The sequence below is a fragment of the Bombus huntii genome, chromosome 4 (assembly GCF_024542735.1).
Source record: "Bombus huntii isolate Logan2020A chromosome 4, iyBomHunt1.1, whole genome shotgun sequence".
In the NCBI taxonomy this organism is placed as follows: Eukaryota; Metazoa; Arthropoda; class Insecta; order Hymenoptera; family Apidae; genus Bombus; species Bombus huntii.
In genome coordinates, this window is record NC_066241.1 from 5,726,739 (window position 1) to 5,754,203 (window position 27,465).

At 40.9% G+C, this 27,465-nt stretch overlaps 2 protein-coding genes across 2 annotated transcripts in view; both read right to left on the minus strand.

Moving 5' to 3' along the window:
- LOC126864543 (uncharacterized) overlaps positions 1–18,197 on the minus strand; it is a 118,252-nt gene extending 100,055 nt beyond the window's left edge. The window contains 1 exon segment of the mRNA XM_050616001.1: positions 17,356–18,197. Coding sequence (XP_050471958.1) covers positions 17,356–17,365 — 10 coding nt within the window. The 5' untranslated portion in view covers positions 17,366–18,197.
- A 6,590-nt stretch (positions 18,198–24,787) lies between these two features.
- On the minus strand, positions 24,788–27,413 carry LOC126864523 (pescadillo homolog). The gene is made up of 8 exons (XM_050615963.1): positions 27,247–27,413; positions 26,851–27,084; positions 26,272–26,779; positions 26,055–26,194; positions 25,732–25,991; positions 25,473–25,660; positions 25,236–25,396; positions 24,788–25,151 (listed from the first exon to the last, which is right to left on the minus strand). The coding sequence occupies exons 1-8, from the start codon at positions 27,268–27,270 to the stop codon at positions 24,894–24,896; spliced, it is 1,773 nt and encodes a 590-aa protein (XP_050471920.1). The 5' UTR covers positions 27,271–27,413; the 3' UTR covers positions 24,788–24,893.
- Positions 27,414–27,465: the final 52 nt, after the last annotated feature.

Consider the following 27,465-nt stretch of genomic DNA (forward strand, 5'->3'; position numbering starts at 1 on the left):
ACGCGATTAAGAGTCACGTTTGCAAGCGAAACGAGTATCGATAAAGATATCGCTATTTTAAGAAGAGAAGGAAGCAGTCGACGATGCCGCGTGCGAAACGAATCAGACTCGGTTGCAGCGCGTTAAGAAATTCCTATTCTGAACACGATCAGACGTCCATCGTATTTGCCTGTGGCAACATCCGGCATGAATCAACAAAGTATAAAAGCCGGCAAGTGATTCGGGCCTAAAACATACGCCCACCGCGAGCTCAGAACGAGAGAGCGGCCGAACGAGGCGAGACAGAATTATTCCGTTGCGAAGTGAAAGTTCTTCGAGTTGGTTCGAGTACAAACTAGACTGGCGTAACGTGTGCTGCTCTCATCGCCCGTTCTTCGTCATCGAACCAATTCCAAAATTTTTGTTATTAACTCAAAATGCCGCTGGAAGCCTGTTCGTCGCTCCCTTTAATTATTTTCCTAGCTTTCGTAGCATTACTATGATGTTTAGAAACGAAAAATCGTATCTTCGAATTCTTCGTAATTAGAGATAAATTTATTAAAACACCAGGAGAAGATAAGAATTTCTATTTCTCAGTTGCGCTCGTTAAAAATTTTTTAACGTATTTATGAATGTTAATCGCGTGTGAGAAATGTAATACACGTATACGGTCGTTGTATTTTATACGAGTTTCTCAGAAGTCAAACCGATTAACTCCACTTTTTCTAAGTCTCTCAATTTCATTACCTCGATGCATGATGAACTTAATGTTGTGTTACCTTCATGCACGATTCCACGTCTGCAAAAAGGATATGGCATACTTCCACGAGTTTATTTATTAAAATAAGACAGTATAACCGATAGTGAATTTAAAAAATAATAATCTAACAACATCCTTACTCTTTCGTACTTGTCGGCGTACGAGGTCGATCATTAGGGCTGCTGTACGACTTACATGTAACTATACACTAGTAACCATCATGCGAAATTAAAGTCTTTCTTTCTAAATCTCTGCCAGTTCAATTTCCTACGTTGTATCTAATGTATATAGTTTCCTGCAGTCCATTTACGACCTTTCTAGCTGTTAAATTTACTCGATGACTGTATTTTACAACACCTCGCCGCAAAATTATGCCTTTACACAAAGGAAACGTCCGATCAATCATCGCTTCTTTCTTTTTTTTCCGTCGAATCCGCCACGAGGCGCAACGGAACGTTGCTCATTCGTATGCGAGCGAGGTCTCAGGAAGTAGCAGAGAGGTAACGAACAATTCCGTCCAGCAGCTGAAGACGAGGCATCGTCGAGGGACGTGGTTTTGTTTTCGCTATCCACGAAAGCCCAACACCGGAACGTGGAAAGCGGCCACGAACTGAAACTCGCACGGCCATTGTTTAACATATGGCTTGCGTCACCAGCCGAATGCTAATGAGACGTTTATCTCCCCGTTATTTCCAGCGAATTAAATCACCATCAGCAACCTTGAGCCTGGAGGATACGAACCATCTTGCGTTTTCACGCTAAAACGCGTAAAAACTCAGACGATTACGAATCCAACTACTTTTAAGTCGCAACTTTTAGAATTGAACGTATTACCGTTGCAATCAGAAGCTTTGTATCTCTTCAGATATCTTCTTTTGCGGAATATTTTATTCGTAAGAGGCGTGAAACGTACTCGTACGCGAGAGGTAGTAAAATTATAATGGACGCTAAGATCAAGTATTTAAAAACTAATTTATATTTTTATAACATCCATTTCTGTTCATAGATACTCGAGAAGAACAACAAAGAGAATAGATTAAAATATACCGCGCTATTAATGTTTTTGCAAAATATCATATTTTATTTACGCATTTTTTATCTGGCAACATCATCCAAGTACGCGTCATTCGAAATTGGTTATTGGAAACTTTTTCGTCGATAAGATTTACGTCAATTTAATCATTCTAAAATATTTATTACCATCGTTCACCGATAACTACAGTGACAGTCAACTTGTTAAATATTACAACTGGCCCCAATTCGATTGCAAGGATCGTGTTTTTCCTTTCCACGAACTTTCAGAATGGGAACAGAAAATTGAGCACGGAACTGAGTACTCTTCGAAACGAAACAACGATCTACGCGTCACAGCTCGGTGGAATGGTACAAATAAAGTTACTCGGAGGAGGAGCGTCGAGCCGCGAAGCGTACGCGCGTTGTCAATACCGTTACGTTTTCCACGGATTTCGCGCTGGCCCGTGTTGTTACGATCCACTGAAAGAGACGCCTGGCGTCGTAAAGCGGTGCCTAACAGTAAAGGTCCTCGTAACGCGAGCATCCTTCGAGCTCCGCGATGATAGTCGAAGCGTACGGTTCCGCGTGCAACACCCGCGCGTCGACGTCCCGGAGCGATCGAAATTCTCATCGGTGCGTTCAACCCGCCTCCAACAATTACTTTAACTACATTTCCCGGAGGTCCGCCTTTCCTTTGGATCTAGCTTCGTATAAACAACTCGATACCTATCGTATCGCTCGATAGAAATCTCACAGCCAGTCGTAAATTACATCATAGACCTGGTGAAACGTGAACGAGAAGATAATGCGTCACGTTCATCGAACGGAGTACCATTTTTGGCACGTACAAGGCGATGACGCCGAAGATCGATGAATAAATGCGTTGCGTCGCGATTGAAAGGAACGCGGCTGAACGAAGAGCGTAGGACGTGAGAAAAACGAGGGAAAACCAGATGGTATGTGTTGCGCGAAGACGTGCGAATGAGAGCCAAGGCTCGTCTCTCTGGCCTCGATTCGAGAATCGAATATACCGCATGCATGTGACTCGAAGTTAGTCGAATGTTTAAATTATCGTGTGAAAAATGCGATTTATTTTATTGCGCACTCGTAAAAAAGGAAAAAGACGAGACTGATTTGTAACGAAGTTAGTTTCTCGAAGGATACATTTTCTTAGGTAGCCGTTTTTCACGTTTTAGTAGCAGTTTCATCCGTAGATAAATCACTAAACACTTAGTACGTGTGGTCTATGACTTACGGATAGTAACTATCGAACGATGCTATCTTGTATGATACTACAATAATTTAATTGTATATTGTACATACATATGTACACGTGTAAATACCAGACAAATGAAGGATACGATCCTCAAAAATTTCTAATAGGCGATAAATTACGTGTGACTGTTTTGCCATCACAAGTGCCTATTACCTATATATTAGCTTGATGATGGCCAAGGTGGTATTGTATGAAGTAACGCTAGTATATATCCTCTACGTTCATATACGATGTTAATTCATGAAGAGAAGAGAACTTCACACTCTGATTCTTCACGGGATAGTAAGATCTGTATCAAACTGCAATTAATAAAGATAAGCAGTAATTTTCTAGCTTGGTGTTCCGAAGTCGATCCACGGATACAGTCGAAACAAAATCATTCATCGTAAGCTTCTTATAGACGATCCACAATGCTTCTTGAATAATACGTGCAAACGAAGCCATTTCAAACGGTCGATCGGTACGAGAGAAAAAGGGAGAGAGAGATAGAGAGAGAGAGAGACAAACCGTGATGAAAGAACCCACCAGCACATAACCCTCGAGCTTATCAGGCATGAAAGTTGTTTAACGATAGCCAGCTCGAGGAACGCTAATTACCGAAGCGGTGTAAAATACCAATTATCGACGTCGTAAGCAGTTTTAAGCATCCTCGCGATAAAACTTTCTGTCCACGATGGAGACGTTATGGTTGATGGTTCGATTATATCGTAAAAACGATTATTCTACCTCTAATCTTTCGTTTGCTTTAATCAACGAGTTATTCGACATTACGTGACGATCATGTTATCGTCCTATTAAACGTAACTATTTTCTCCCATGAGTCGCGCTTTTTTTCCCACCAACGTGTATCTCTTCTACCTAACGGTAAGACGTTCTGGTTGTTCGATCCGTGGGAATCTACCGCATAAAAGACTGATAAATGTGTATGATAAATTGGATGATCGATTCGATATTCATGGAAGTTTAAACATCTTTATAGCATGTATTTGCAGAGTGCAAGGATTTGATCGAAGTAACGCATCTTTTATTAACGTTAGTTCGCTTGCCTCGTAAGAGAATTACTCGAGGATATTTCCACGTGGTGTGGAATAACTTAACGGATGCTTTTCCTAAATATGGAAAGACTGGTGACACGATTGTAATCGGCGCGATTGCTATAGAACTCGTAGCTACCGAGCGCGCACTGTCTGTTGCAAGCATTGAACTCTCCGGTCGCGACCACTTAAGGCGCACGCTACGAGAACGTGTCACCGGTTACTCGCATAACACACTCGCTGAGATTCATTATCGCGTAATACCAGAGTGCTCTTTCGATCTGGTTGAAATAAAATCTTTCCTCTTATCCACTTTTACTCTCATATCGTACCGTTTTCTTTCATGTCGCGACGAAACTTTCTCGATAAGTCAATTGAAAGTTATTCCGGGAAACGAGATAGGGAAAATGTTTAAGCGAAGAGGAAATATCGAAAGGTTATTATTCACGTTCTCTGTGCTGTTTTGTGCGTGTTCCTCGTCGAAATGACGAACGACTTGACAAGAATGACTCGCAAATTAAAATTACTCAAAGGAATTACACGCGAACAATGATGAGGACGAAACAGAAATTGGCGGATAATAACTCGTATCGTGGCTCGATGGACCACTTAAGGTGTACGACTGGCGCAGAAAACGGCTGCGTTATTATCGGTTTGGACGAAGCGCGTACGCACGCCTGGATGACTACTGCAAAACGGTAAAATTACAGCAATTTTCCTGATCGCCGTCTAACACGTGTTGCCGATTGTTAAACCGGACAAATTGATCGTTGCGAAAATTCACCGTTCTAACGTTTCTCGCGCCGCTGGCCATTTTTTCATTGTAGGACGCACCTCGTCGAAACGGGAAACAGATTACCGGATAAACGGGAATTATCCACCAGCTATCTTCGATCGATTCGTTTCCTGCAGCTCTGAATGAGCATTTAGCATAGAATTAGGGACAGTTGGTTCCCAGAACCGATTCATGTATCCACTTCATCTAACTTTACGTGTCGCAAATTTCGAAATTCGCTAAACATTATGTAATCATAGAAACGTGCAGCTTGTTCGTGAAAATTCTATAGAATCTTTCGCAATCTTAAAATGTATATACGCAATCTCGATCGCCATCTTTGATTCGTTTTATACACCTATATAGCGTTACCACATCGATTGGCTACACTCGCCACATAGTTACAGAAGACCATCCACGAAACTAGAGAATCCCGGAGCAAAACCTTCGATATATCTCTGTTTATTTGTTCCGTGAAATTTGCAATTTTAAATTCTCCCGGGTTTTTCTCAAATTCCATCCAGATGACGGAAAAAATAAGGAACGTCGGTGAAACCGCAAGGTCAGCCAAGAAGTCAGCATAAGGAAAAGGCAGAGTTTCCTGAAGCACAACGCGAGAAACACGGCGAAAGGAAACATCACGTCGCGTAATGACTCTCGTTATTAGAGTCACCGGCGCTCAATGAAATAATAAAATCATCTACGTAATCACCGTGCGCGTATGTGTATGTAAGTACACGCGTTCGCGTAACGGAACCGCGGAAGAGAGCTCGAAAAGTAATTTACGCCGCGACCTTTTGACACTGCCATCTCGAAGCTCGAATAATTGCATCGTAACCGTTAAAAGGTGGAAAGGTCGAGTCCTCTGCTTAGTCTGCGATCGCGAACGTGTTAGACGACTCGCGAGAATTATTATTAGTGGAAATTGTGCCGGGCCACAGACTCGGATAGAGCTTGTTGCCGTTTCTCGTGGACATTCATCACTGCTGCTTATCCTAAACAATCAATCGTGGCATAAACAAGCACGCTCGAAGGCTTCGCGTACTCGAGACACTCCATGACGATGATTGAGGCTTCTGTTAACGTCTTCCGGCAACCGAGCGATGCTGAAATTTTATTAGTGGTACATAGAAGACACACAAGGGTTAGCTGTACCTACGGCAAGCTCTGCTGCGCTATTTCTATTCCTATTACCTTTTCAGCAACATCGAACGATGATGCTCTGACTGACCATTGTCGAGGAAGTAGAAATTACATAAATTATGTTTAGTCATAATGCTGTTATTCAGCCTTATTTTTATCCGAATGAATTTCTTATATATCTATGCGTCATTCTTTTTCTGTCGATGCGTAGGTTTAATTTTAACCAAGCTATTTGCTGGTTAATTAAGCCTAAGATATACAACAGCAATTAAGGAAACCACGCAAACGCTTCTTATTGCTTTTCTTGTCGATGCATATAGGTTTGCTGTCTTTCCTCTGTATCGTCGTCAAAGGAGGAATACTTTATTTGCCGAACAGAGAGAACCACATCCTCGTTTCAATATTCCAACATTTGCTCTGCTAATATAATTTACGTAACGCGTTCGTTCGTTTCCCCTTGCACATTTCTTTCTTTTTTTTTTTTCTTTCTTTTTTTCTTTTCATGCAATCGTTTGTAATTTCATTAGCGGTTAGAAGACTCGTCGCTGCAACGATAAAAATCGGTTCACGTTTTGCATACACCGTTGATCATACCCATAACTCCTTTCCTCCAACATTCTTTCTTAGCGTGATGCAAGACGAGAACACGGAATCTTAGAACTTCGCTGCACTTGCAGGTTCGCCGACGAGCTTTCGGGTAACCGCCGCCGTCACAAATTTGTAAACAGACGTGACGCTGTTTTACAGTTAAGCAAACGGCCAGCTAGAAATTAGTCGTGCGTCAGGTACGCTCGGCCTGCAGAAACCTACTATTTGTATGCAAATTCGGCGCATACATTTAGAAACCAGCTGATCATCGGTAGATTCGTTTTTACGCCGTGAAAATGCAATTAAAGAACCGTATTTCCCACTTAACGTATTCATCTATTACGTTTGAACGAATCGACCGTCCAGGAATAGTACCAATACCAGGAATCGTATTCATAATTACGCTCGTAATTCTTGGTACGAACCGTAGATCAACACAATAATCTTTAAGACCACCCAATAAACGGAAACTTCTCTTTTTATGAATGAAATAAATTATTGACGATATACTAAGAAACGTTGATATAATACCTTGCGTGCCCTTATTTTATTCTCTCGACAGAAGGAAATTTTTTGCGCAATTAAGCCGATGCTAGTGGTGAAACTTTACAAGCTGGCAATATCGATAAATATTCTTGTATCCTATGACTGATAATAAGACAAGTGAAATTTCGCAAGTCTTGTCTTATTTCATATGAAACTTTCAAATTCTAAATCAGAGGCCTACGATATTTATCTTATCAATTTATTCCCTACTTTACGATTTCATTTTCATATTTATTTCACTTATTCAAGTACTTCTAAGAAGATCATGAATCGAGAGAAACCGCAAACCAATGGCATTATGACGGGAATACCTAAAAATTCGTTTCTATACATAGCGTCGCGTACAAGTATTTCCTCCTGGTTAAGTAGTATGACAAAATATTTGCCATCTATAGGTCGCTATCGTAGGTGGTCCGAGACTTTTGCACGGTGCTGTACGTGGCGCGAAGAAGATTCGAAAGGAATGATAGAACTGGAAGAAGTAGCAATCGCAATAATCCAGATCGGCGAGTTAGTGGAACGCTTCGGTGCGTTCGAAAGAAACGTGACAAACTAGTTTTCAGAGGCACTGAGAAAAGCAAAAGTGACACTTACAGACGTGCCATCCGCGTAATCGTTACCAAGAACCTCGCGATCGGATGTTCTTAACGGCGTGGCAAGCGAACAAGGAAGAGGAACTTGAGGAATCGATATGATTAAATTTACTCGGGCTATTAACTTAGCCGTATATCGTTGCTTTACAGGTGTTCCTCGATTACGAACCACTTTGCTTCGAGGTACGTGATGATATCTCCGTCCTGCAGAGCCAATGACCATGACATCCTGACCCACGGGGTTATTCAGTAAGAATCGATTGCTCCAAGCCATGAAAAACGTTAAGAGCTAACTAAAATTGGTCGCTAAGTATAGTTCTGCGTTGTGCTCTCCTTTTTTTCTTAGAGATACCTAATGATAGGTAAAGTCTGCATTGGATATTACGATAATTTACCAAAATTGGTATTCAAGTACGAAGTACGAGAAGGAAGCGTGATCGTTAAAAACGGAGGTAAAGCTTTGCGTGTGCTGTGCATACTTAAAGAGTTTTAGGTATGTGATATTTTAGTGCAGGAAAAATTTCCCGAACGATACGGTAGAGACGTTAAAAGGTTTCCGATTGAAAATGAAATTGGAACTTGTTTCATTTTTTATTTCACTTCCTCTGTCGGTGTTCTCTGTGTTTGAAGAAAAATTCCCTGAAGTTCTGGGCATAAATGGTATTATAATCGCTTAGAAAACAAGAAGAATTTTCGACACTGCGTATAGAACAAACGGTAGAAAATTCCGAATCGAAAGTTCGATCAAAACACTTTTCAGTTTTCTCCGTGATGAGAAGAAAGTTTCCTTAAAATATCTTCACGAACGACGGAAAATTTGCGGAGCAAACTATGCGGTGTAAAGCAAACAAACGGTGTAGCATCCTGAATTTTAAGTAGAAACTTCTTCTATTTTTAACCTTTTTTCCACTGTGGCGTTCTTTGAATGCCTCTTTGCAACCAAAGAGAAGTTACCTAAAGTCGAAGCAAGAAATTGAAGCGACGCAAACGGAAACGTCTGGGCAACGTAACAGCGGTGATACGAAAGCGATTCCCGGAGACAAAGGAAAACGTGTACCACAGCTACACGCCTGGTTAAAAAGAGCGACCTCCTTGAGAACGGTCCTTGACTCGTAGAGACCGACGAGATAAGAAGAAAAAGGAAAAACGGCGCGAGTAGTTATAGAAGTAGAAGAAGAAGAAGAGGCGAAGGATGAGCAGAAAAGGAGAAAGAAGAAGAAGAAGAAGAAGACGACGAAGAGGAAGAAGGGAGAAGGGAGATCCGGAGGCAAGTAATGGCGCCTACACTTGGTGGCCGCGAAAGGTCGAAGAATATTCTGCTTCCGAGGAGCGCGATATACGAGCTAGTAGAATACGCAGCATCGAGGGCAGGAAAAGAAAAAGAAAGAAGAAGGGAGAGAGAGACGAGGAAAATATATCCAGAAGCATGGATACCGGTTGCTTGTTTCTCTTCTTCTCCCACGGTTTTTCTTAATATGGTTAATTAAGTACACGAGAAAATCATATTTCTACATAACTGTGGGTATCCAGTATTTTCTTTGAATTAGATTTCTTCCTGTAATTGTATAATTATCGATGTTTAATGACGTTTCTAGAATCACAGACATCTAAACCAGTTTCTGATCTACAAATCTGACGGTTTTGCGTAAAATCTACTTAATTTCGAGGTTTCAATTGGACGGAATTTAACTTCGTTACACGCGTTCTTTCGTTTCTTGTCTTCTATCGTTAAAAGATTCTTAAATTCGAGAAGAACGTAGAATAATCGTTACTGATATATTTTATACAAAAGAGTTTCTTCAAACGTTGGTTCAAAAGTAGAACGACGACGATATAAAACTGAGATATAAATTATGAAAGTTTGCAACCGGGGTTGATAAAAAGAAAGGGCCAGGGAATCCTAATTTTTCCCTTTTCCTCCGGGCAGACTCACGTTCAAACGGCCATTTATAAATTTCTCATGAGAATATTCGCGAGATGTTCGAGGGGGAGGTGCTATAAATTATAAGGTGAATCCTTTGAAAATTAACGATTCGATCCGGAGGATGCGGTCTAATGTACACCAACGTTCTTCACCTTCTCTCCCCCTGTGTCCCGGAATGATACCTGCGGGCATGCGATGCAGAAGGTCGCGAGATGTACTCATTCGTGACCAGAAAGATCCATGAGGGGAAAACCTGAAGACGGGAGAAAGATTCGACGTTCACACACAGACAAAATTTACTCTCGAACACGAGCTTACATTCGTCCCAACAACTGGCTATAACGGATACACTCTCTCTTCCTTTCTCTCTCGTAGACCATCGACTCAACGAAGAGGAAAGAGAGAAAGAACGAGTGGCGTCTCAGAAACGAAGGATGCCTATAATCGGCAATGGACGACCGCACCTCGCCACTTTCGCGTTGCTTGACGTGGATACCGGTCTAACCGATCGACCAGTTAATCATCATCGTTTCACTCTAACATTCTATCGTTCTCACGCATGCTCGTATTTATTATACGGTAGCCGATTAGTGATTTTCGTGTGGCCCAGCAACCGGCCCGGGACGCGCATGATTTAATTAAACTAATGAACATCTTTGAAATAATATATCTTCCGATAGAAAGTAGCCATCCGGATCGATTTGTCAATCTTTACCAACGATTTTAGCCTAATATCCACAGAAGCAAGATTAACTTGACAAGGATCCTTTTTATTTCGAACCTTTCAATTACTTTTACGCTTCGTCTGTCCCTTAAATCGGTTATTTCATCCAATCTCGTTGCACGTAGTATTTTCAAAAACACGGAATATTCTTGAACGGGGAAAATCGAATTTCCTGCGAAAGATGATGGCGTTGATCGTCGCAATCAGCGATCCGAAACGTGCTCTTGCATTCGTAAGTAGAGAAGCGCGGCAAAGATGCAATTGGGCCGAGGAAACTGCCCAAGGGTCTGCATAATTGAATGAAGTCGAAGTTAAATATTACTTACGAAACTCATAAATATGCAAAGATTATACAGGAGCTGGTTCGCCGAGCGTTTTCATAACTTTTCATCTTCAGAGGCACGCTGGCAAAAAGAGTGTGCTCCGATCTCTGCTCTAGTCTTATGCGTAGCTAACGCGTACGCTTTGCCTCATTACACCAGATAGACGCTTCGTTCTTTTTCTCCTCCATCAATGCATGCGATTGAATTAAACTCGCTTATACAGGTCGGACAAAACAGAAACTGGCGAATTTAATATCCCCTGCAACGACCTTAACTCCGCTGTGGAATATGTGCCGCTTTCATGAAGAACAACGTTACAGGAACACCCGACAGAAACTTTGCTTTTCGTGATCGTAAAGGCTTGAATTTCTTGTTACGTAGCCTCTCTATGAGACGAATGGAAAGAAGAAAGGACGACAGAAACGATTCCGGGTATAGTAACGATGCCGTGTCATGCGACACAAAATTACCAGCTGAAGTAAGACCAAGTTCCGATGAAGAGGGCTTAATTGCACTTCCTTAATTATCGAGAAATTTTCACACGAATATACCAAGACACGTGGAAATCTAGATTTCCCTGTTGCTTATCCACTTCCTATCTCCTCGTCCGTGTTCCACCCAGGCTTTTATACGTGGGAACCGAAAACGGCATCCTCGCTTATTCGCCAGCTACGAGGAACGAATTTGATATGAATAATTTCCATTATGGAAAACTCATATCGACCTCTATAATGAATAAACGGGATATACAAATTTTCCATGCAAATAGGAAATTGATGAACGTATCAACAACGCTAATACGTAAATGTAATATCAAAAATTGCCATTGTGTAAAATGCGTTATCCGTAAATTTGTCAAATGTAAATTATAAATGTGTTGGTGCGTGATAATAAATAATAATAATAATAAATTGATAAATTTAAGGTAATTTAAGAAATTTAAAGGTTAATTGATAAATTTAATATTTAACGTATTTAAATTGGGAAATTCATCGACATCGTTCGATGTCCAATTTTGTTCATCCGATTCTCTAAAATCCAGCGTTTCCCGAACAACGTAGAAAATTAACAATGGCTATCGAGTTAAATACGCGGTCGTGAACGTTCCCAAGCGGGTGTAGTCGAATAATTAAACGCTGCCAAGGATGGCTCCATGTTGTGCTTATTAATTATTTCCAGCAGAGACGGCGGATGCGCCAAGCAAAAGCGCGTCTGAAACGGGCGCTTTGCGTGCGATACACATTCTCGATTACGCAACCGTGTGCTGTCTGTCAACGCTAAGTTCAAACGGGGTCACAGGTGACGTACGAAAATTTCCACGCGACTTTTACCCTTTGCTGTGCGTGCACGACTCACAAAATCTAATCGTTCCGGATGATTTTCACGATATTTAAGCCTTTCACGAACGAAACGATTTCCAAGGAAAGTTTTCGCCGTCTTCTGGTTTCGCTACTTCCACTCGAATGTAAGAGTCTCTCTGAATAGACGTGTATACCGTTACATACTCTTCTGTTTACAGCATTTCATTCGCGTAATTCGCACAAGAATATTCGAGCTGATCATTCCTCGGTCCAACGAAGCTCGAACGAGATGAAACGTAGCGATTCCAAGCATTCATTCAACCATTCCCATCGTTTCGAGCAATGTGCCAACCTTGTGAAATTCTAATTTCAAATGCAAGAATCTTCAGGTTCTTACGATTCTTTTTTCTAATTCTATCAGACGTAAGAATCTTCAGAATGAAAACATCACAGAGAGATAGTCAGAAAGATTATTCTTGCGAATAATCTGTGATCTTTAAAAGATCTATACGATGTTCGTACAACGTATCTGTCGATGTTCGTGTCGATACAATCAAAATTAATCGACATCAACATCACGCACCTTTATGATAACGTCTGGGTGGAAATAATAGTCGCATGTAACAATGTAAACGGCACATCTCTCGTGCATTTATCCGATCTTATTTAGAGCGTACGTCGTCAAGATCGTAACGATTGAGTAACGCACGGTCGACCCACGGTAATACCCACGCATTTGCTCCAATTTCCATGGGTTTCGAGTCGTGACCGGGAAAATGACAAACCCGTGCACCGTGACCTCGACAATGCCTTTCGCTGTCGATCGCAGCGAGTGGTTCGATCGATGACATAAGAGAATGGTCAGTGTTGCTAAGCATTGTTATTGGTAGATTACGGATGTTTGTACGCTGATGGAAAAATTAAGTGTGCAAGAATATACAATTACGCTTTTGTCGATTTTCCATGGAATTGAAATTTTATCGATCAAAGCGTGCAAATGACTTATTTAACGAATATATACCACTTCGAGTATCGAATTATTTGAAATTTCCTTTTTTACCATATTTCGTTGAATACGCGGTAGAAGCTTATATATCGATTCTCAGAAGAGCTACGAATTTCCCGAACAACTCGTAGCTATTAGCGTAGTAAGTAAAAAGCTGCATCGTACGAAGAATACTTGTCCGACTTTCTCTATGTTCAACCTTAATCCAACTAAGAGACTCTCTTCGAAATTAAAAAATAATACTACTTGACACGGCGTTCTCAAGATTTTCAAAGCGTTACGAGTTAACCGAACGATAATAGACACAGAAAAGAATAAATACATAATTCGTAGTAGCATGCACGTTTTCGCAGTAACTTCAATCACTAATCACGTAATACCGACAACTCGTTCGAACAAGACGAATAAGCATAAAGCAAAGCATCGCGTAAATCATGCCATAAATCAAACTCTCGCTTTCGAAAACTCTATCTGATTCGTCGATTCTTCTCGCTCCTTGTCTTTTTTTCTTTGACCAAGATAATACCGATGAACGAGCAAAATGTTGCTCGCGTTTGCACGGTCACGTTTTAATGGCCGCGAATCGACGCGTAGAACGCTAAAGTACCGGTCTGCACGGCTTCATTGTACATCTTTCCTTTTGAATGCTGTTTCGCTACGGGCGCGCAACCCGAGGAATTCCAGGAAACGAACACCGGTATAATCGATTTTAGTCGCAAGAGCGTGCTAGCGAGCGCGGGCCAGAAACGAATGATCGCGTAATGTATTCGGAATGCATTTGCAAGATAATGGAGCCTCCTCCCGGTTCGTGTCATGCCAAAGATCGGTTAGGCGTCGTTCTATGAAAATAGGTTCTAGAGTTCTGCCTAGAACGATGAATCCTACTGGAACTTAAGCGAACAAATAGCCTGACCAATCATCGGCACGGTGCTCTTCTACGACACATGAATTCACGCTTTACTCGTCATCGTTCTCCTATTTGTACCGAGTGATTTTTCAAGTAACGCTTAAATTAACGATTTTGTGAGGCAATGGAGCGAAAGTTGTTCCGATTTTTTGTATCGAGTCTGACGAAAGAAAAAACGATATGTTTATTCTTTTTTTTCTACGTACGCTTTAAGGTCACCGATTTTTTTTTTTTTTTTAAGTTCTATTTTTGACACGACGAAAGTATGCCAACAGAATCGAGTGAGATCGAGATCGAGTGAGAATAAAATTTCTTTTCGATGGTCGATTTTTTTATGTATGCAAGGTTTTCGGATGTGATTTTGAGAAAAAATGAGGTCGGAGACGGTGACCTTCATCTGCGGTTAGGAATCGGTGTCACGCTTCTTCGCGGCCTTGAACCGTCACCAAATGATTCCATACGATTATCCAATGTTTCTTGCTTATTCGATAATACATCGGCAAAAAAGATTGCCCAAAAAACCAATTCACCAAAGAGAACAGATGTATTCTTTCTCGTTCCATTTTTTCGATCCTCCGTGAAAAGTACAAGAAATTCTATCTGATTTAAAAAAATCATTGTTTTTAAACCCCTATAGAACCCTTAAAAGAAAACGTGATTCAAGAATATAAAAAAATCTATGAAGAGACTTCAAAAACGACTTCGAGATCTTGATACTATTTTTGCAAATTTACCATCTTTAGACACCCTACGCAATCCTTAAAAAAGAACGATCCAAGGATATAAAACTGTCCATTAGAGAACTTTATACCGAGTCACGTATGTAAATGTTGACGCTATTTTTACCATTTATCATTGTAATTCCCTTAATCGCGATTATTACTACAATTTAATGTCTTAATTCCCTCGTTCATGATTATTTTTACATTGCCAACAGAATTTACGTAATGGCGTCAGCAGGTGGTCGCTGTTAAAAATAGGTACTTGCGTTACATCCGGAGACGATGACGACCGTCCGAGGTCCGCAAAGGACGCCACCAAAGGATCCACACTAAGTCCTTCACTGTCTCGCGGTATTCTTCCTTTTTCTTTCGTCCTCGCGTTTTCCGAAACTGCTCACTCACTCACAGCATCATCTTGGCGGCACTCGCGACCCGTTTTCGCCGCTTAATCATCATCATCCTAGGATCCTTTTTGCACATCTCGTCGATTTCGAAGCGAACCGGTGAAAGCACGCACTCCCGCCGCAAAACCGGATCCGAGCCAGCAAACTTCTACCATGTATATACTTGTCACAGAAAGTGTCTGCTCGAATTCACTGCACCTCAGGTATCACGTACACTCGAGCGTACTCCAAGTTGCCTCGAGTGGATCGATCGTCGATACAGATACCTTGGAACGCGAACGCGAAACGCCCCTCGATAATGTCGTCCTTTCTTACACGAATCGGATGGAAATAGCTTCGGTTCGGCGTTCGTGAAACTTCGAACCTCATTCTTTCGAAATGAGAACGAAATTCGGGAGAGAAACATTCGATAGAATGATATATATATACACTGCTTTCTTTCGTTACATTCTTTTCGACGATGATTCGCTGCAGGTAGATTTTATTTGAATTTCTTGAAATTTCATGAAACCTAGTACGACCACGTTACATCCATCTAATGGAATTGAACGTTTCAGTTAAGATTCGACACTTTTTGACTAGATCTCATCGGGGCTACGTTACCTTCGTGGGAACGAAATCTTCGTTATTAAACAACTCTGGATGTTACTCTTTCATTTCCTCTGTATCTCTTTCTTAAGAGATGAACTGTCGAATTTTTGTCGATCGATTTTATTAGAGCGACTTAGATCTCTGGATCACTTTGTTCAGCCGTCCACTTGGCTACTCGAGATCATGGGAGAGATTCAAGGTTAACAGCGGAGGCTTCAGCGGGTTAGATAATAGCGGTGGATGATTCGACTCGGTCGAATTCAATTTCCAAGACGGACCAGTCTTCCACTGGTCGATCCTTTCGGGGAAGAGGATTCCAGCGAATCGTGTCGCAAGTAATCGCGAAACGAGTAAACGTAGAACTAGTTTAGAAAGAAAATTTGCAACGTGGTTGGTCCAGATTTTCAACGTTGCCGCGATTGTTACTACGTGTACTTTCGAAAGCCGTTAACATGGGTACGGTGACGAAACCGGAAGTAATCGGTCGAACGTATGAAAAAAATAAATCACGAAGATGCGATCGTACGAAACGATCGCCAAATACGCACGAAACCGTACGCGTGGAGGAACGAAGAAAGTGCAATGGACGGGGCACGAATACGTGACGGGAAAACGAAAATGGAGGATTTATTTTAACGCGCAGAAAAAAAGAAAAGCAACCGGTTCACGTTACGCCCAGGTAGTCGCATAATTTCTGATCCGATGGTGCGCACACCTCGCGCACATCCTTGACACCATCTCCCTAAAGGATGTACCAAAGGTCGAAACTATCGTGCGCTCTGACATAACTGCATTCGACAGCACCTGCACAATCGTTTTCACCAAATACCTCTGTCTTCGTTTCGTATACTTTTTATATTTTGATACGTTACGTACGAAGGATCAGATTGGAGAAAACTGTAACGGATCGATCGACGATCTTACCGGGATGATTCCACCGATACGACGTATCGTATTCTCGGTCGAAAGGACACGAGATGAAAGTGATGCCGCATCGGCAAAAGTGTTATACTTTTACGCGGAAGATCGAGAAACAGCACAGACTTTCCACGTCCTTCTTCGAGAATTCGTAATTGTTTCAAGACCAGGAGATTTGTAGTTTCCAGGATCAAGATAGAAAAGGAACAGCGAATATTCTTCGTGAAGTTATATTTTTATCGATGAGCAAGAATAAAGGACGTCCATTTTGGAGAACAAACCGCAAGAACGTTTGATGGCAGTAACGTTAATTATCTTGCTTTTCGAAGTATCCTTGAAAGGTACACGACTTTCAAACGATCTACGATAGACGATGATCCGCGATATATAATCACTCGCGAATATTCCTACGGAGTGACCTTGACTTTAGAAGAGGCCAAAGCCGTTCAGCGTCGGGTCCAGCGATCGAGAACTATCTATTCTACCGGTCGTCTCTATTTTATCAACTAAAATTAATACTTTCTGTGGATCTCGCGATCGCGAAAAGGACCAGGAATATTAAAATGAAAGGAGAAACCATCGCTGAATATCGATAATGTCCGGCGAGTGGCGGACCAGCGCCGTGTTCACCGGATCGAAAAGAGAGAAGGAAAAAGGATCAGATACGATCGCTGGAGAGAGTAGCGGATTAATGGGGGAGAAACAAGAACGACCAGGTAATCCAGATGGAATCGTTAAAATTGAGCGAAGCAACGGGCATATCGGGGCAGCAGTTGAATCCTTTGAAGCAGACGGTACCCAGGGTGGACCACCGTGCAGCAACTTACCCGTCCCCATGGCTGACAGCAGCCTCCTTCAGCCACGATCCTTCCGTGTATCCGTAGTCCAATGTTGGCTTGTTTCACTGGTCGGTCCACGATACGAAATAAAAATAAAATAATATAAAATAAATAAATAAATAAAAACCACCTTGTCGGTGATTAAGTTCGTGAAAAGGACGAACTCTTCGTCCAGTCGGGAGACCGCGGACGAACTAGCGGCTTGCGAAGACTTTTGGTGAGACTTGGACGTGAGACAACGACGACGTCATCACCGGCCTGGTGTCTCATTGGCCAACGGTCCTTCTCTTTGCTCGATCGGCCTCTCTCTTTTCACAGGCTCTCCCTCCTCTCCTTTTCCTTCTACAAACTCCTCTCTCGCCTCTCTCGTTCCTTCTCCACCTTCTTCTTTTGCCTCCCTTCCCTTTGCCCTCACCTGCACGCTCTTCGATTCCTCTCTGTCTCTCACCTAGAACAATCCGATCGCTCCTACCCGTTCCGACGCGCTTCCACGGGGCTCGACAGCTATATAGAACTCCACGTTGAGTCGGTCTACGCGCCAACTCCAAGTGCTCAACGCTTGCAACCAATCTACCTCGCGCTCGTGTGAGAATGCCTCCGCGAAACTCCTCGAGAGCTAGGCTCTGGGTTAAGCGTCTTAGAGGACAGATGATCCTTTTCCTAGAGGTCAATCGGGACCAGACACGCCACTCCAGTACCTTGGAATTTCACGGAGGCTTTGCTCCGTTACGTTCCTCAAGGTTGATCGCGTTCCACTCGTGTCGTGAGTAACAAGAAAAAATTAATTGAGCAAAATTGTGGAACCTTGCCATTTAACGAAGAACAATTTTCTATATATATATATTTATATATATATATACACCTGTACAGTGGGTAGAGTTATTTACATAACTCACGTTTGACCACGTTTTACTTACATCTACAGACACGAGAATCGACATGCACCTCGCATACCTCATCCCGTCGAAAATGGCCATCTCCTTCGATCGTACATATAATTTTACTTAGACATCGACTTAGAATGGTTAAATAACCTTGACGGCACTCATCGATTTGTGATGGCTGCCGACTCACATAGTCGTGCTAGTTGAACCGTTTGCTGATGCATAATTCAGAAGGAAAGGTGAGAAAGCGACGGGCGAGCACACGCTTCTTCGATTTACATAAGATTCGCCAGAGCTAACATAGCTTTGAAATTCCTCGAGTACCTACTGGTTCCTGTGGCGCAATGCGCGCGATGTACCACGTGTTCGTGGGGTTTTTCTTCCGGTCACGAGATCACAAATCAACGGAGGGACATCGGACGAGCCGTGTTGGTTGGTGACGTTCGTTTCTACGTCGGCGTACCTCTATGAATCGACACGATGCAAAGGCAGGTCGTAGATTAAGCGTAATGGTGCAAAGTATAGAGGTGCACGTCCATGGATTCTTCTCCGTGGCCTCCGCCTGTGAAGTGCCTCGAGGCGCCGGGGTTCAGCGACACCGATGTACTCTAGCCCGGCTACACGGTGTCATTAGAGTCGCGTGTAACCAGACTTCGTGATCTCGTTTGACGACACTGCAAGTGATTTCACGGAATGGGGCTCTGCGGAAATGCGAAAAAAGACATTTTCCCGCCTTCGTTAACCGTGAAGGCGTACACAGGATACGAGACTTGATTCATGATAATTGTCAAAGTTGCGATAGGAAGCGTAGATAGAACGCTCGAGAGATGTAACGTCTTCAGGATTTATCGCGTTTGAATTCAGCTGAAATAAATTACTGCGATATATCGGGAGTTCGATAGAAAAGTAGTACAAGTATATATATATATTTTTTTTACTAGAGAATGATTATATACGCACTATATTATCTACGCGCTGAACCCTCGCGAATAGTCGATAAATCAATCAAATCGTCAGTTAGAACCTACAAATAAACAGTCATTTCATAGTAAAATCCGATTATTATGAAACACCATATATATATATATATATAGGTACTTACATTTCTGTTTTCTGACGTAACAAGAAATTTGTCACGCGAAGCGTTTAGCAATCACAGAAGGAGAGGTCCACGAACAAGGCAAGAAAGTGCGAAACCACATCTTCGCACGGATCGATGTGCTCCTTCAATAATTACACTGCAAATATTTGCGAACGTTTTAGCCAACGAAATACCAAATGAGCTTTTTTTGCCGATATCCTCGAAGCGATTCAGTCCCCGGTTTTTTAGTCCTTCCTGCCTCCACCGACTATACGTGTGTGCGTGTGTGTGTGTGTACACCTGCATAATACAAGTTGTGTATTAACTGTTGTTCCATGGGCTGGTAGACGATTCCCGGCAAGATCCCCGGATCCCATGGATTTTTCCTTCCGCGGATCGAAGCAACGATCCGTGAGGCACGATGCAATCTTTTAAAGCATCGAGCAACGATCCATGAGATCCCGGTCGAGGGAGATCTCGGCTTCCGTGAATCCAACCAACGATCCTCCCTGTGATATCGAGCGATCTTTTGCCTGATTAAAAAGGGTAAAGCTTTTGTTTTCTCAAGATCGCGTTATTTGTGGTTGCCTCGGTCGAAACAATGTTGCGCAACCTGCCAGCGATTACGTTAACGGTGATTCATGGTTTCACGCAGAGCAATTGAAATTTGCGGGAAAGTAAACCATCTGGTCTTGTTTTTAACCCTTAAATGCTATACGTTATATAGCTACCTCTCACTCGTAATTTTTTCACCAGAAAGACCTTTATTCTACATAATAATATTTCTTCTAACACAGCGCATACTATTTCGTTTCTGTCGAAATCGAATCTAAAGTCGAATCGAATGGACGCGATATATGCGCCAATACAATAGCGAATCTATTAAAGGAAATCATGATAATGTTACCGCGCGTGAAATTTCACATCAAAATACATTTTTATTTGTACTTTAAAAGCCAATAATACCAAATTAGATATAATTAAATAATTATGATCGAAGATAAATAGTAAAAAAATTATTGCTTGCGATCGCTACGAATGACAGCTTCAGAACAGAATTCTCATCAGATAAAATCTCAACCTCTAAGGCTTAATCGAACTGCAAATTAAAAAAAAGAAAAGAAAGAACCAAGAGTACAACGTATCGCTTTATCTTTCAAGTAGAATCTCTTGATCTCAGATACACCTTAGAAGCACACCTTGTACTTTATACGATAGGGAGCTCGAGTTCGCCGGGGAATAGTGTGGGTAACGGGTTCGTGGGGGCACACGTTCATTTCGTATTCTTTTCGACGATGCGTCATCCGCCTGGCCAACTGAGGATAAACTTCGACGCCAGACCAGGGAGAGGCGATCGGTTGCTCGATCAAATTTCAAAAGCTCGGCCGTCCGCCACGCAAACCACTTTGTAATTAGTCTCCCTTTGAACATCTTGTACATTTTTACGGACACGCTCACGGCACCCCGTGATGACGAGAATGAATGCTGACACTGTTCCCGGAGTCGACTTCTTCCGTAATAAATACCTGCCCCTTTGAGATCTCTCTTCGCTCCGGTTAAACAGCTCGGCTACTCCTCTCTTGGTAGCAACTAAACGCTCTTTTTTCCCCTTCTTTTTTACTTCCTATAAATAACATCCTTCGTTTAAAATAAATTATCCTGTAATCCTAGTATGGACTAACTATGCACTGTTTTCTTTCCTATGGATTTCCTCGATTTAACGTTCGATTATCGGTTCTTTTAGCGAAACGAACGTTAATGCACGATAATGGATAATCTTGGTTACAAAAAAATCTACGTTACTCTGTGGTATTCCGATTTCATGGAAATACCTGTCCTACAGGTTGCCTCGACATGTTCATCCCCCCGTAAAGGTTGAACGTAAGAAGGAAGGATAACGTTCGATTAAAATACCGACCAATATCATCGGTGATCGATGATAATTGACCAATTTGCAAACGAGCCAGGCACGTGTCGCCAACCGACGTGAATGATCCCCTGTTCCATTGAATCATGCGTTACATCACAATGCAATCGCCACACGCTTCGCCGACGACACTCCATAACGCACCGCGCTTTTCCGTCGAGCAACAGGAATTCCTAGATCGGCCGGAGGTCACGATAATCGACGCGTTTACCTCTTTCGCGATCGAACGCCGCGTAAAAGTATCCAGGCTGATTTATAGCGCGTAATTCGCGCCGCGACGAATTGAAATAGCCAATCCTGCTGCTGATTTTCTTAATGAAAGGCACGATTAACAGCACCGCTCATAATTTTCGTTCCTTTGTTCTCGTGACTCGTTATATCTCTGCAAATCATTTACTTGGCTTTATTAAATATCAAGAATATGTTAATAATGTGATGTAATGTTGACTCCTGATCGAGGGTATTTCCACGACAGTGGTTTTTTTTTGGGGACAACGATTCTCTCACGGATCTCTTGTTAATATTGCCAATATTATTGCAAAGATGTTTAGTAATATCTATAATTCGTAACTGGTGACTTGCAAAATTTCTCCAATAATATTGATTCAATAATGCAAAATCATCCAGATGTTTCGTTCGTTAAAACGCGTCCACCGTAGCCATAACTTTAAGCATTAAACGAATACTAAAACCAGAACATCGCGTCACGCGATTTTAAACATAATTAAAGAGACTTTTTCATCCGTTGCAAGTTTTAATAAACGTGGTCGTGGCGTTTTCTTCACGCCAACGTCGTCATACAGATGAAACATGAAGCCCGTTTAAGATCCCTCGAGCAAACGCATCGCTTCTGTCGGCATTGAAATCATCGAAGTTAATCATCGTCGGAGGCGAACGGCCGGTAAGGAACAATTAAACGCATGAAAGTGCATTCAACTCGAACGTCTTTCGCATAGCATCAGCTTTGATGATGATCTTTTAAGCAAGATCTTGGGGGGAAGTGTTCCAAGGCCACTCTTTAATATTATCGGCCAAACGCAGCGGCGTCTTTATCGCGTTGGTGCATCGATTATCTAACGCAGTAATAACCTTGATTATATAATTATTCGCTTGCTCATATGAGAGGCATCCTCTGCCATTTATTACACTTTTTTTCCAACAGGTAACGATCCACTGTGTTCGCCTCGCGAAAACGGAACCCGCCTCTTCTACTTCGTTGATGATCCCTCGCGAGACGCTACACTGCAATTACGCGGGATACTGATGAAATTCAAGGCCGTTCTTCCTGATTCGTACCTACATGTCAATACAAATAGATATGGTAACTTTGCTGTTTACTTTGCATCCACAGTTAATTACACGACCGTGTATATTACTGTGTGAAACATTGTGACGGGGACACTCTAAACGGTAATCATTGGAACATCTCTTTATCGTTTTTATTATCTACGAATTACCTGTATTTTATAACGGAAAATATTCATTAAACTATTCTCTTTTATTTTCCACGTTATATTCATCATCGTCGATGTAATCTTTTAATCTCGTGTAAGTGTTGTTACCTTCGAACTCGAAGGAAAGAGTTTTCGAAAGCCTTGATATTTCACAGTCGGATGCGTTACCACTAGCCATGTAGGTAGTCCCAATGTTCTCGCAGCCAACGTCCCACGCACTCGCATCCAGGTTTCGGACCAAATTCAGTATCGACGATATCCTGAAAGAAAAAATTCAGGAACCAAAGCATAAAATTCCAAAGGATAATCCTTGTTTCGTAATCTTCCTTTACAAATTGTTCTACGCTTAAAAGAACATATATCCAAGTTCACAAAACATAGAATAAATGTCCAAGCCTAATCGCTATGCAATCAAGGAAGATGGTCAATTGAAAATTGTTTTGATTTTCATGGTGGAATTGCGCGAAATCCGAAGATCTAACGAAGCAGAGTAATTTGTTGAAGACCGCAAATTAGAGCAGCAGATTAGAACGTTATTGGATCGTGTTGCAGTTTCTAGGGATGCTCGTTTTTAAGGATACTCGGAATCGGAATGGAGATGGGCTGGAACAGGAATAGCAAGGGTGACGTAAGCATCCGATCTGAACGCGGCTCGCACACCTAGATCGGACTGAGTATTGGTGACTTCACCGACGATAGTGTCGCGACACATCGGTTCAGTCACCACTGCAAATAACCGAAGAAATCGATGAGAAGTGGGTTCCAGAGTCGAGAGCGTTCTCGTGAAAAACCTATGTCAGACGAAAGAGAAACGCTGCAAGTCGATTTTCATAAATAGACATTAATGAATTGTCGATCTTGACGAGAAACAGAAGTAGTGCTTTTTTTACGCAAGACATGGCGGTTTACCGATTGTTTGAACGGGAAATGATTTATCGAAAGGAGACGTGTTGCACAAGTTTGAACTGATTTACGTAGAAACGATTTATATTGTTTCGTTTCCTCTTGTTTAATTTTCTATAACTTTTTTACGCTCTCCGAAACCAGTCATTTCTTTGTCCTTTATAAGCGATTTAGAAGCACGATTAGTATTGTTAGAGCCTCGGTATTGGTCGTACGGCATTGCAAACGGGGAGGTTCGTGTCTTGAATAGAAATGAAAATCGTCCCGATAATCGATCAGTGAAAATCACGATGATGACCGCATAGAAATCCAACGAATAACAAAGCGGGTGTTTACTTTCACTGTGTGAAAAGCTCGCTATATACTTTTGCTTTTACGATCGTGATGATACAATCGCTAAATAAAATTTTTGAAATTGAATTCAAATATCGCTCACGGCTCTTCGAAATTCTTCCATGAAGATGTGTCCATACCAAAAAAGGAAAGCGCAAAAATTACAAAATTGCAAAATAACAGAAATGGCGAGATACCCACCTATGAGTATCTCGTTCTTGCATCCGATTCCAATGTTCGATTCAAGGTGACTCACGAACATAGTACGCAAAGTGACCGGATGCATTGATGGTAATTTATCCGCCATTAAATGGATTCGACCTTCAATGCTAATTCGTCTAGCGAAAGTCACGGAAGTAATCAAAGACGCATTAGAGATCGAATGACCGAAACGAACCCGAAATGAAGAGCGTTCCACGATTGAACTGCTCGAGATCAATGCACGACCTTTCGAACAGTGCCATTAACGGAGCAGTGTCGAACGTGCAAAATTTGTTATACATGGTCATTAAATCAAGAGGACCATCGCGATGAATAACTTTCATAAAGACGTACATACACACACATATGGCGCTCGCGATTGCGTAGGCTAGCGTGTGTGGGTAGTCTGGCCTTCAAAGTCCTTCGGTGGAAAAGTAGGGACCAGGATCGTCGGCTACGTGGGCTTCCGGTAAGTGGGAGGACTGGATTGAAGGCATCTCTCCATTACGCGTAACTGTACCTACGATTATCGAAAAAGTCATCACGTTCCACGGTGGAATCTTCGTAAATTTATGATCGAAATCATTAATATAACAACATAAAAAAGGAACGTGGTAAGTGATATAAAAAAACATGATAAGGTGTAATACTTAATACGGTACATTTAGAAATATGATATATGTACAACGAAAGTAAATTAAACGTTAAGCTTATATTACTTTTTGTTTTCTTTTTATTCAATTTCATTCAGCAATTTTAGCTTTTTTCTGTTTACGTTCTTCCTTGCGCTTTTGTTTCTCAGCGGTATCATGCAGCCGCCTCTTCTTGCGAAGAAGCCATATTTCCTTGGCTCTCTCTTTACGACCATCCATCATGCTCCTATACAACTTGCGATGTTTCTTTTTGATCATTCGTTCTCGTAATCGGTACTCTTGCCTTTCCTGCCGTTTCTTCTCCCATGGATCCTCTTTCGTCACTTCTCCAGTTTTGACTTTCATTTTCTGTAATTAAAAGTATATACAAAATAAATATATACAAGTATTCGTATAAAAGTATACACAAGGATGTGTTTGGAGATAACCAACCTTTTTCAATCGATTTCGTTGTAGTTCTTTCTCACTTATTCCATCCGACATTTTACTCGATTCAATTTCCTCTTTCAAATCTTCTTCAGAATCTCTTTCCTCTGTTTCATCTTCTTCCATTTCCTCTTCATTTTCTGTCTCTTCTTCGGATTCATCTTCATCTAATAAATAAGGAAAATTCATTTTTTACTACTTATTGCCTATTAATAATTATTTAATTAGAATACGAATACGCACCATCGTTAAGCTTAAATTCAGGGTCCATAAGAGCACGTTCCTCTGGTGGAATGTAAGTTTGATCATGGCGACTGTCCGAGAATGGCGAAAGATGTGGTGGAAGTATACAACCCATTAAATATTTCTCTACAGGTAACAATTCTCTAGCATTCACTGAATCAAAAACCCATTGTGGTTGTACATAATATCTATAAAAACATCAGCTAATTAAGATATTGATTAAAAACTCGATAATAAAAAAGATATTTCTAAGCATTACCTAGAAATATACTGCTTGGTCATACTAGGTCTATCCACTATATGATGCGTTATTGTTTCGTCGTTTTCATCAAATGTCGCCCCAACAAAGAGTAATTTATCCCAAGATACTTCGGCTCCGAAACAACGTAAAATGAAAACTAAAGGCTCTCTTGGTATTTCTCTATTCAAGAAAACTTTCAAACCTTTAAAAATTGTCTTTAACTTTTTTATTTTTTCTGCTTCTATCATTGCTTCTTCCAGTTTTGTAGCATCATTTTCCTAAAATGAGTAATTATATATGAATGTTAAGAAAAGTAAAATATTCAGTTAATTTCTTCATACATTTGCAAATTGATCCATCTCCAATTCTTCATCTTCTGTATTTTGCAATGTAGGATCAAGGTTTACTAACGGTACACTCAATGCAGCTATCCTTTCTGATACATATGCTTCCTCATCCACGAGTATTTTTTCGCTATTATCTACACATCAAATATTTCTATTACGCAACCGTAAAATCGATCACTTACATAAAAATATTTCAGGAAAATCGTCTTACCACTAGTAGTGAGTTTTGGAGGATAATATAAATTAAGGGTATGATACAGCCTAAAGTTCACAAAGCCTAACATCGTAATGTAGAATTCTACAAATATAGACATCATTTTAAAATCAACATCATTTTTTGCTTGGGGCTCAAAACTGAAATGATGAGGCACAATCCAGGTTATTACTTGTCCTTTAATTTCAGCTTGATAATAATATCCTTTAATGGATACAAATACTTTGCGTAAAGCTTTAGCAGCAATTACAGCATGTAAAAATTCAATTGTTAATCTTCTACATAATAAAGACTGGTCTCTTGGTATATGCTTAAGAGATGGAAATGTACTGAACAAGAAACATAAAGTCAAACAATCATCCAGATCTCTAAGTGCATCAATAAATGTAGGATAACGCTCTTTAACAATGTGATCTAATTTCAAAGTAGGATGATTACTTAGATATCTTTTCATATCTGAAAATTCTTTCAAAGCCCTTGCTCTTCCAACTTTCTTATTAAATACCTAAGGAAATATAATTTTTGTAAATATTTGACCTTTGGATTATAGTATTGTAATATTCAAAATAAACATACCTTTAATTCTCTTAATTTCCATATTATTGGTTCATGCATCAAAAATTGAATGTCTTTTTTGTGATATAATGTTTTAATACCAGGTTGTCCCTTCTGCGCCCTTTTACGATTACGTGGTTCTCTTGGATATATGCCCTTTAATATACATAGTCTACGGAAATCTATTAATGTAAGCTGTAACTTTTTCAAGGCAGCTTTCCTTGACATAAATTGTGCTCCCTCCCCAGCCTGATACTACAAATATAAAAGAGATTTTAACAATAAAACAAAAACACTTTTAAAAGATAATCAATATGTATATTTTCAAATTTCCTCTATTCTTTATAAGAGAAAATAACCTCAATTACAGTTACATAAATGATTTTCAAGAAAACCATAAATAATCTTAACAAATACCTTTTTCTTTCCTATTACGACCATTTTATATCACGACCTTTATGCAATAAAAATGTAAAACTATATAAACGTGTAAAAAATAATTTACAATAAATCCACGTGCTTCACGAGACAAAATAACAGAAGACTCACTTAAGAACTTAGAAATATAAAACAGCGCCACCATGTGACAAATCCAATAACATATTCTTAAACGTTTAATAAAAGACAACAGGTGAG

What these genes read in the sequence shown, in the direction of transcription:
- LOC126864523 (XM_050615963.1), bottom strand. Translation starts at nt 27,270, where the DNA reads ATGGTCGTAATAGGAAAGAAAAAG. An exon ending in ACCAAGCAGTATATTTCTAG is followed by an intron (nt 25,661 to 25,731) that starts GTAATGCTTAGA and finishes ATGTTTTTATAG; the next exon opens with ATATTATGTACAACCACAAT. An exon ending in TGAATTTAAGCTTAACGATG is followed by an intron (nt 25,397 to 25,472) that starts GTGCGTATTCGT and finishes CTTATTTATTAG; the next exon opens with ATGAAGATGAATCCGAAGAA.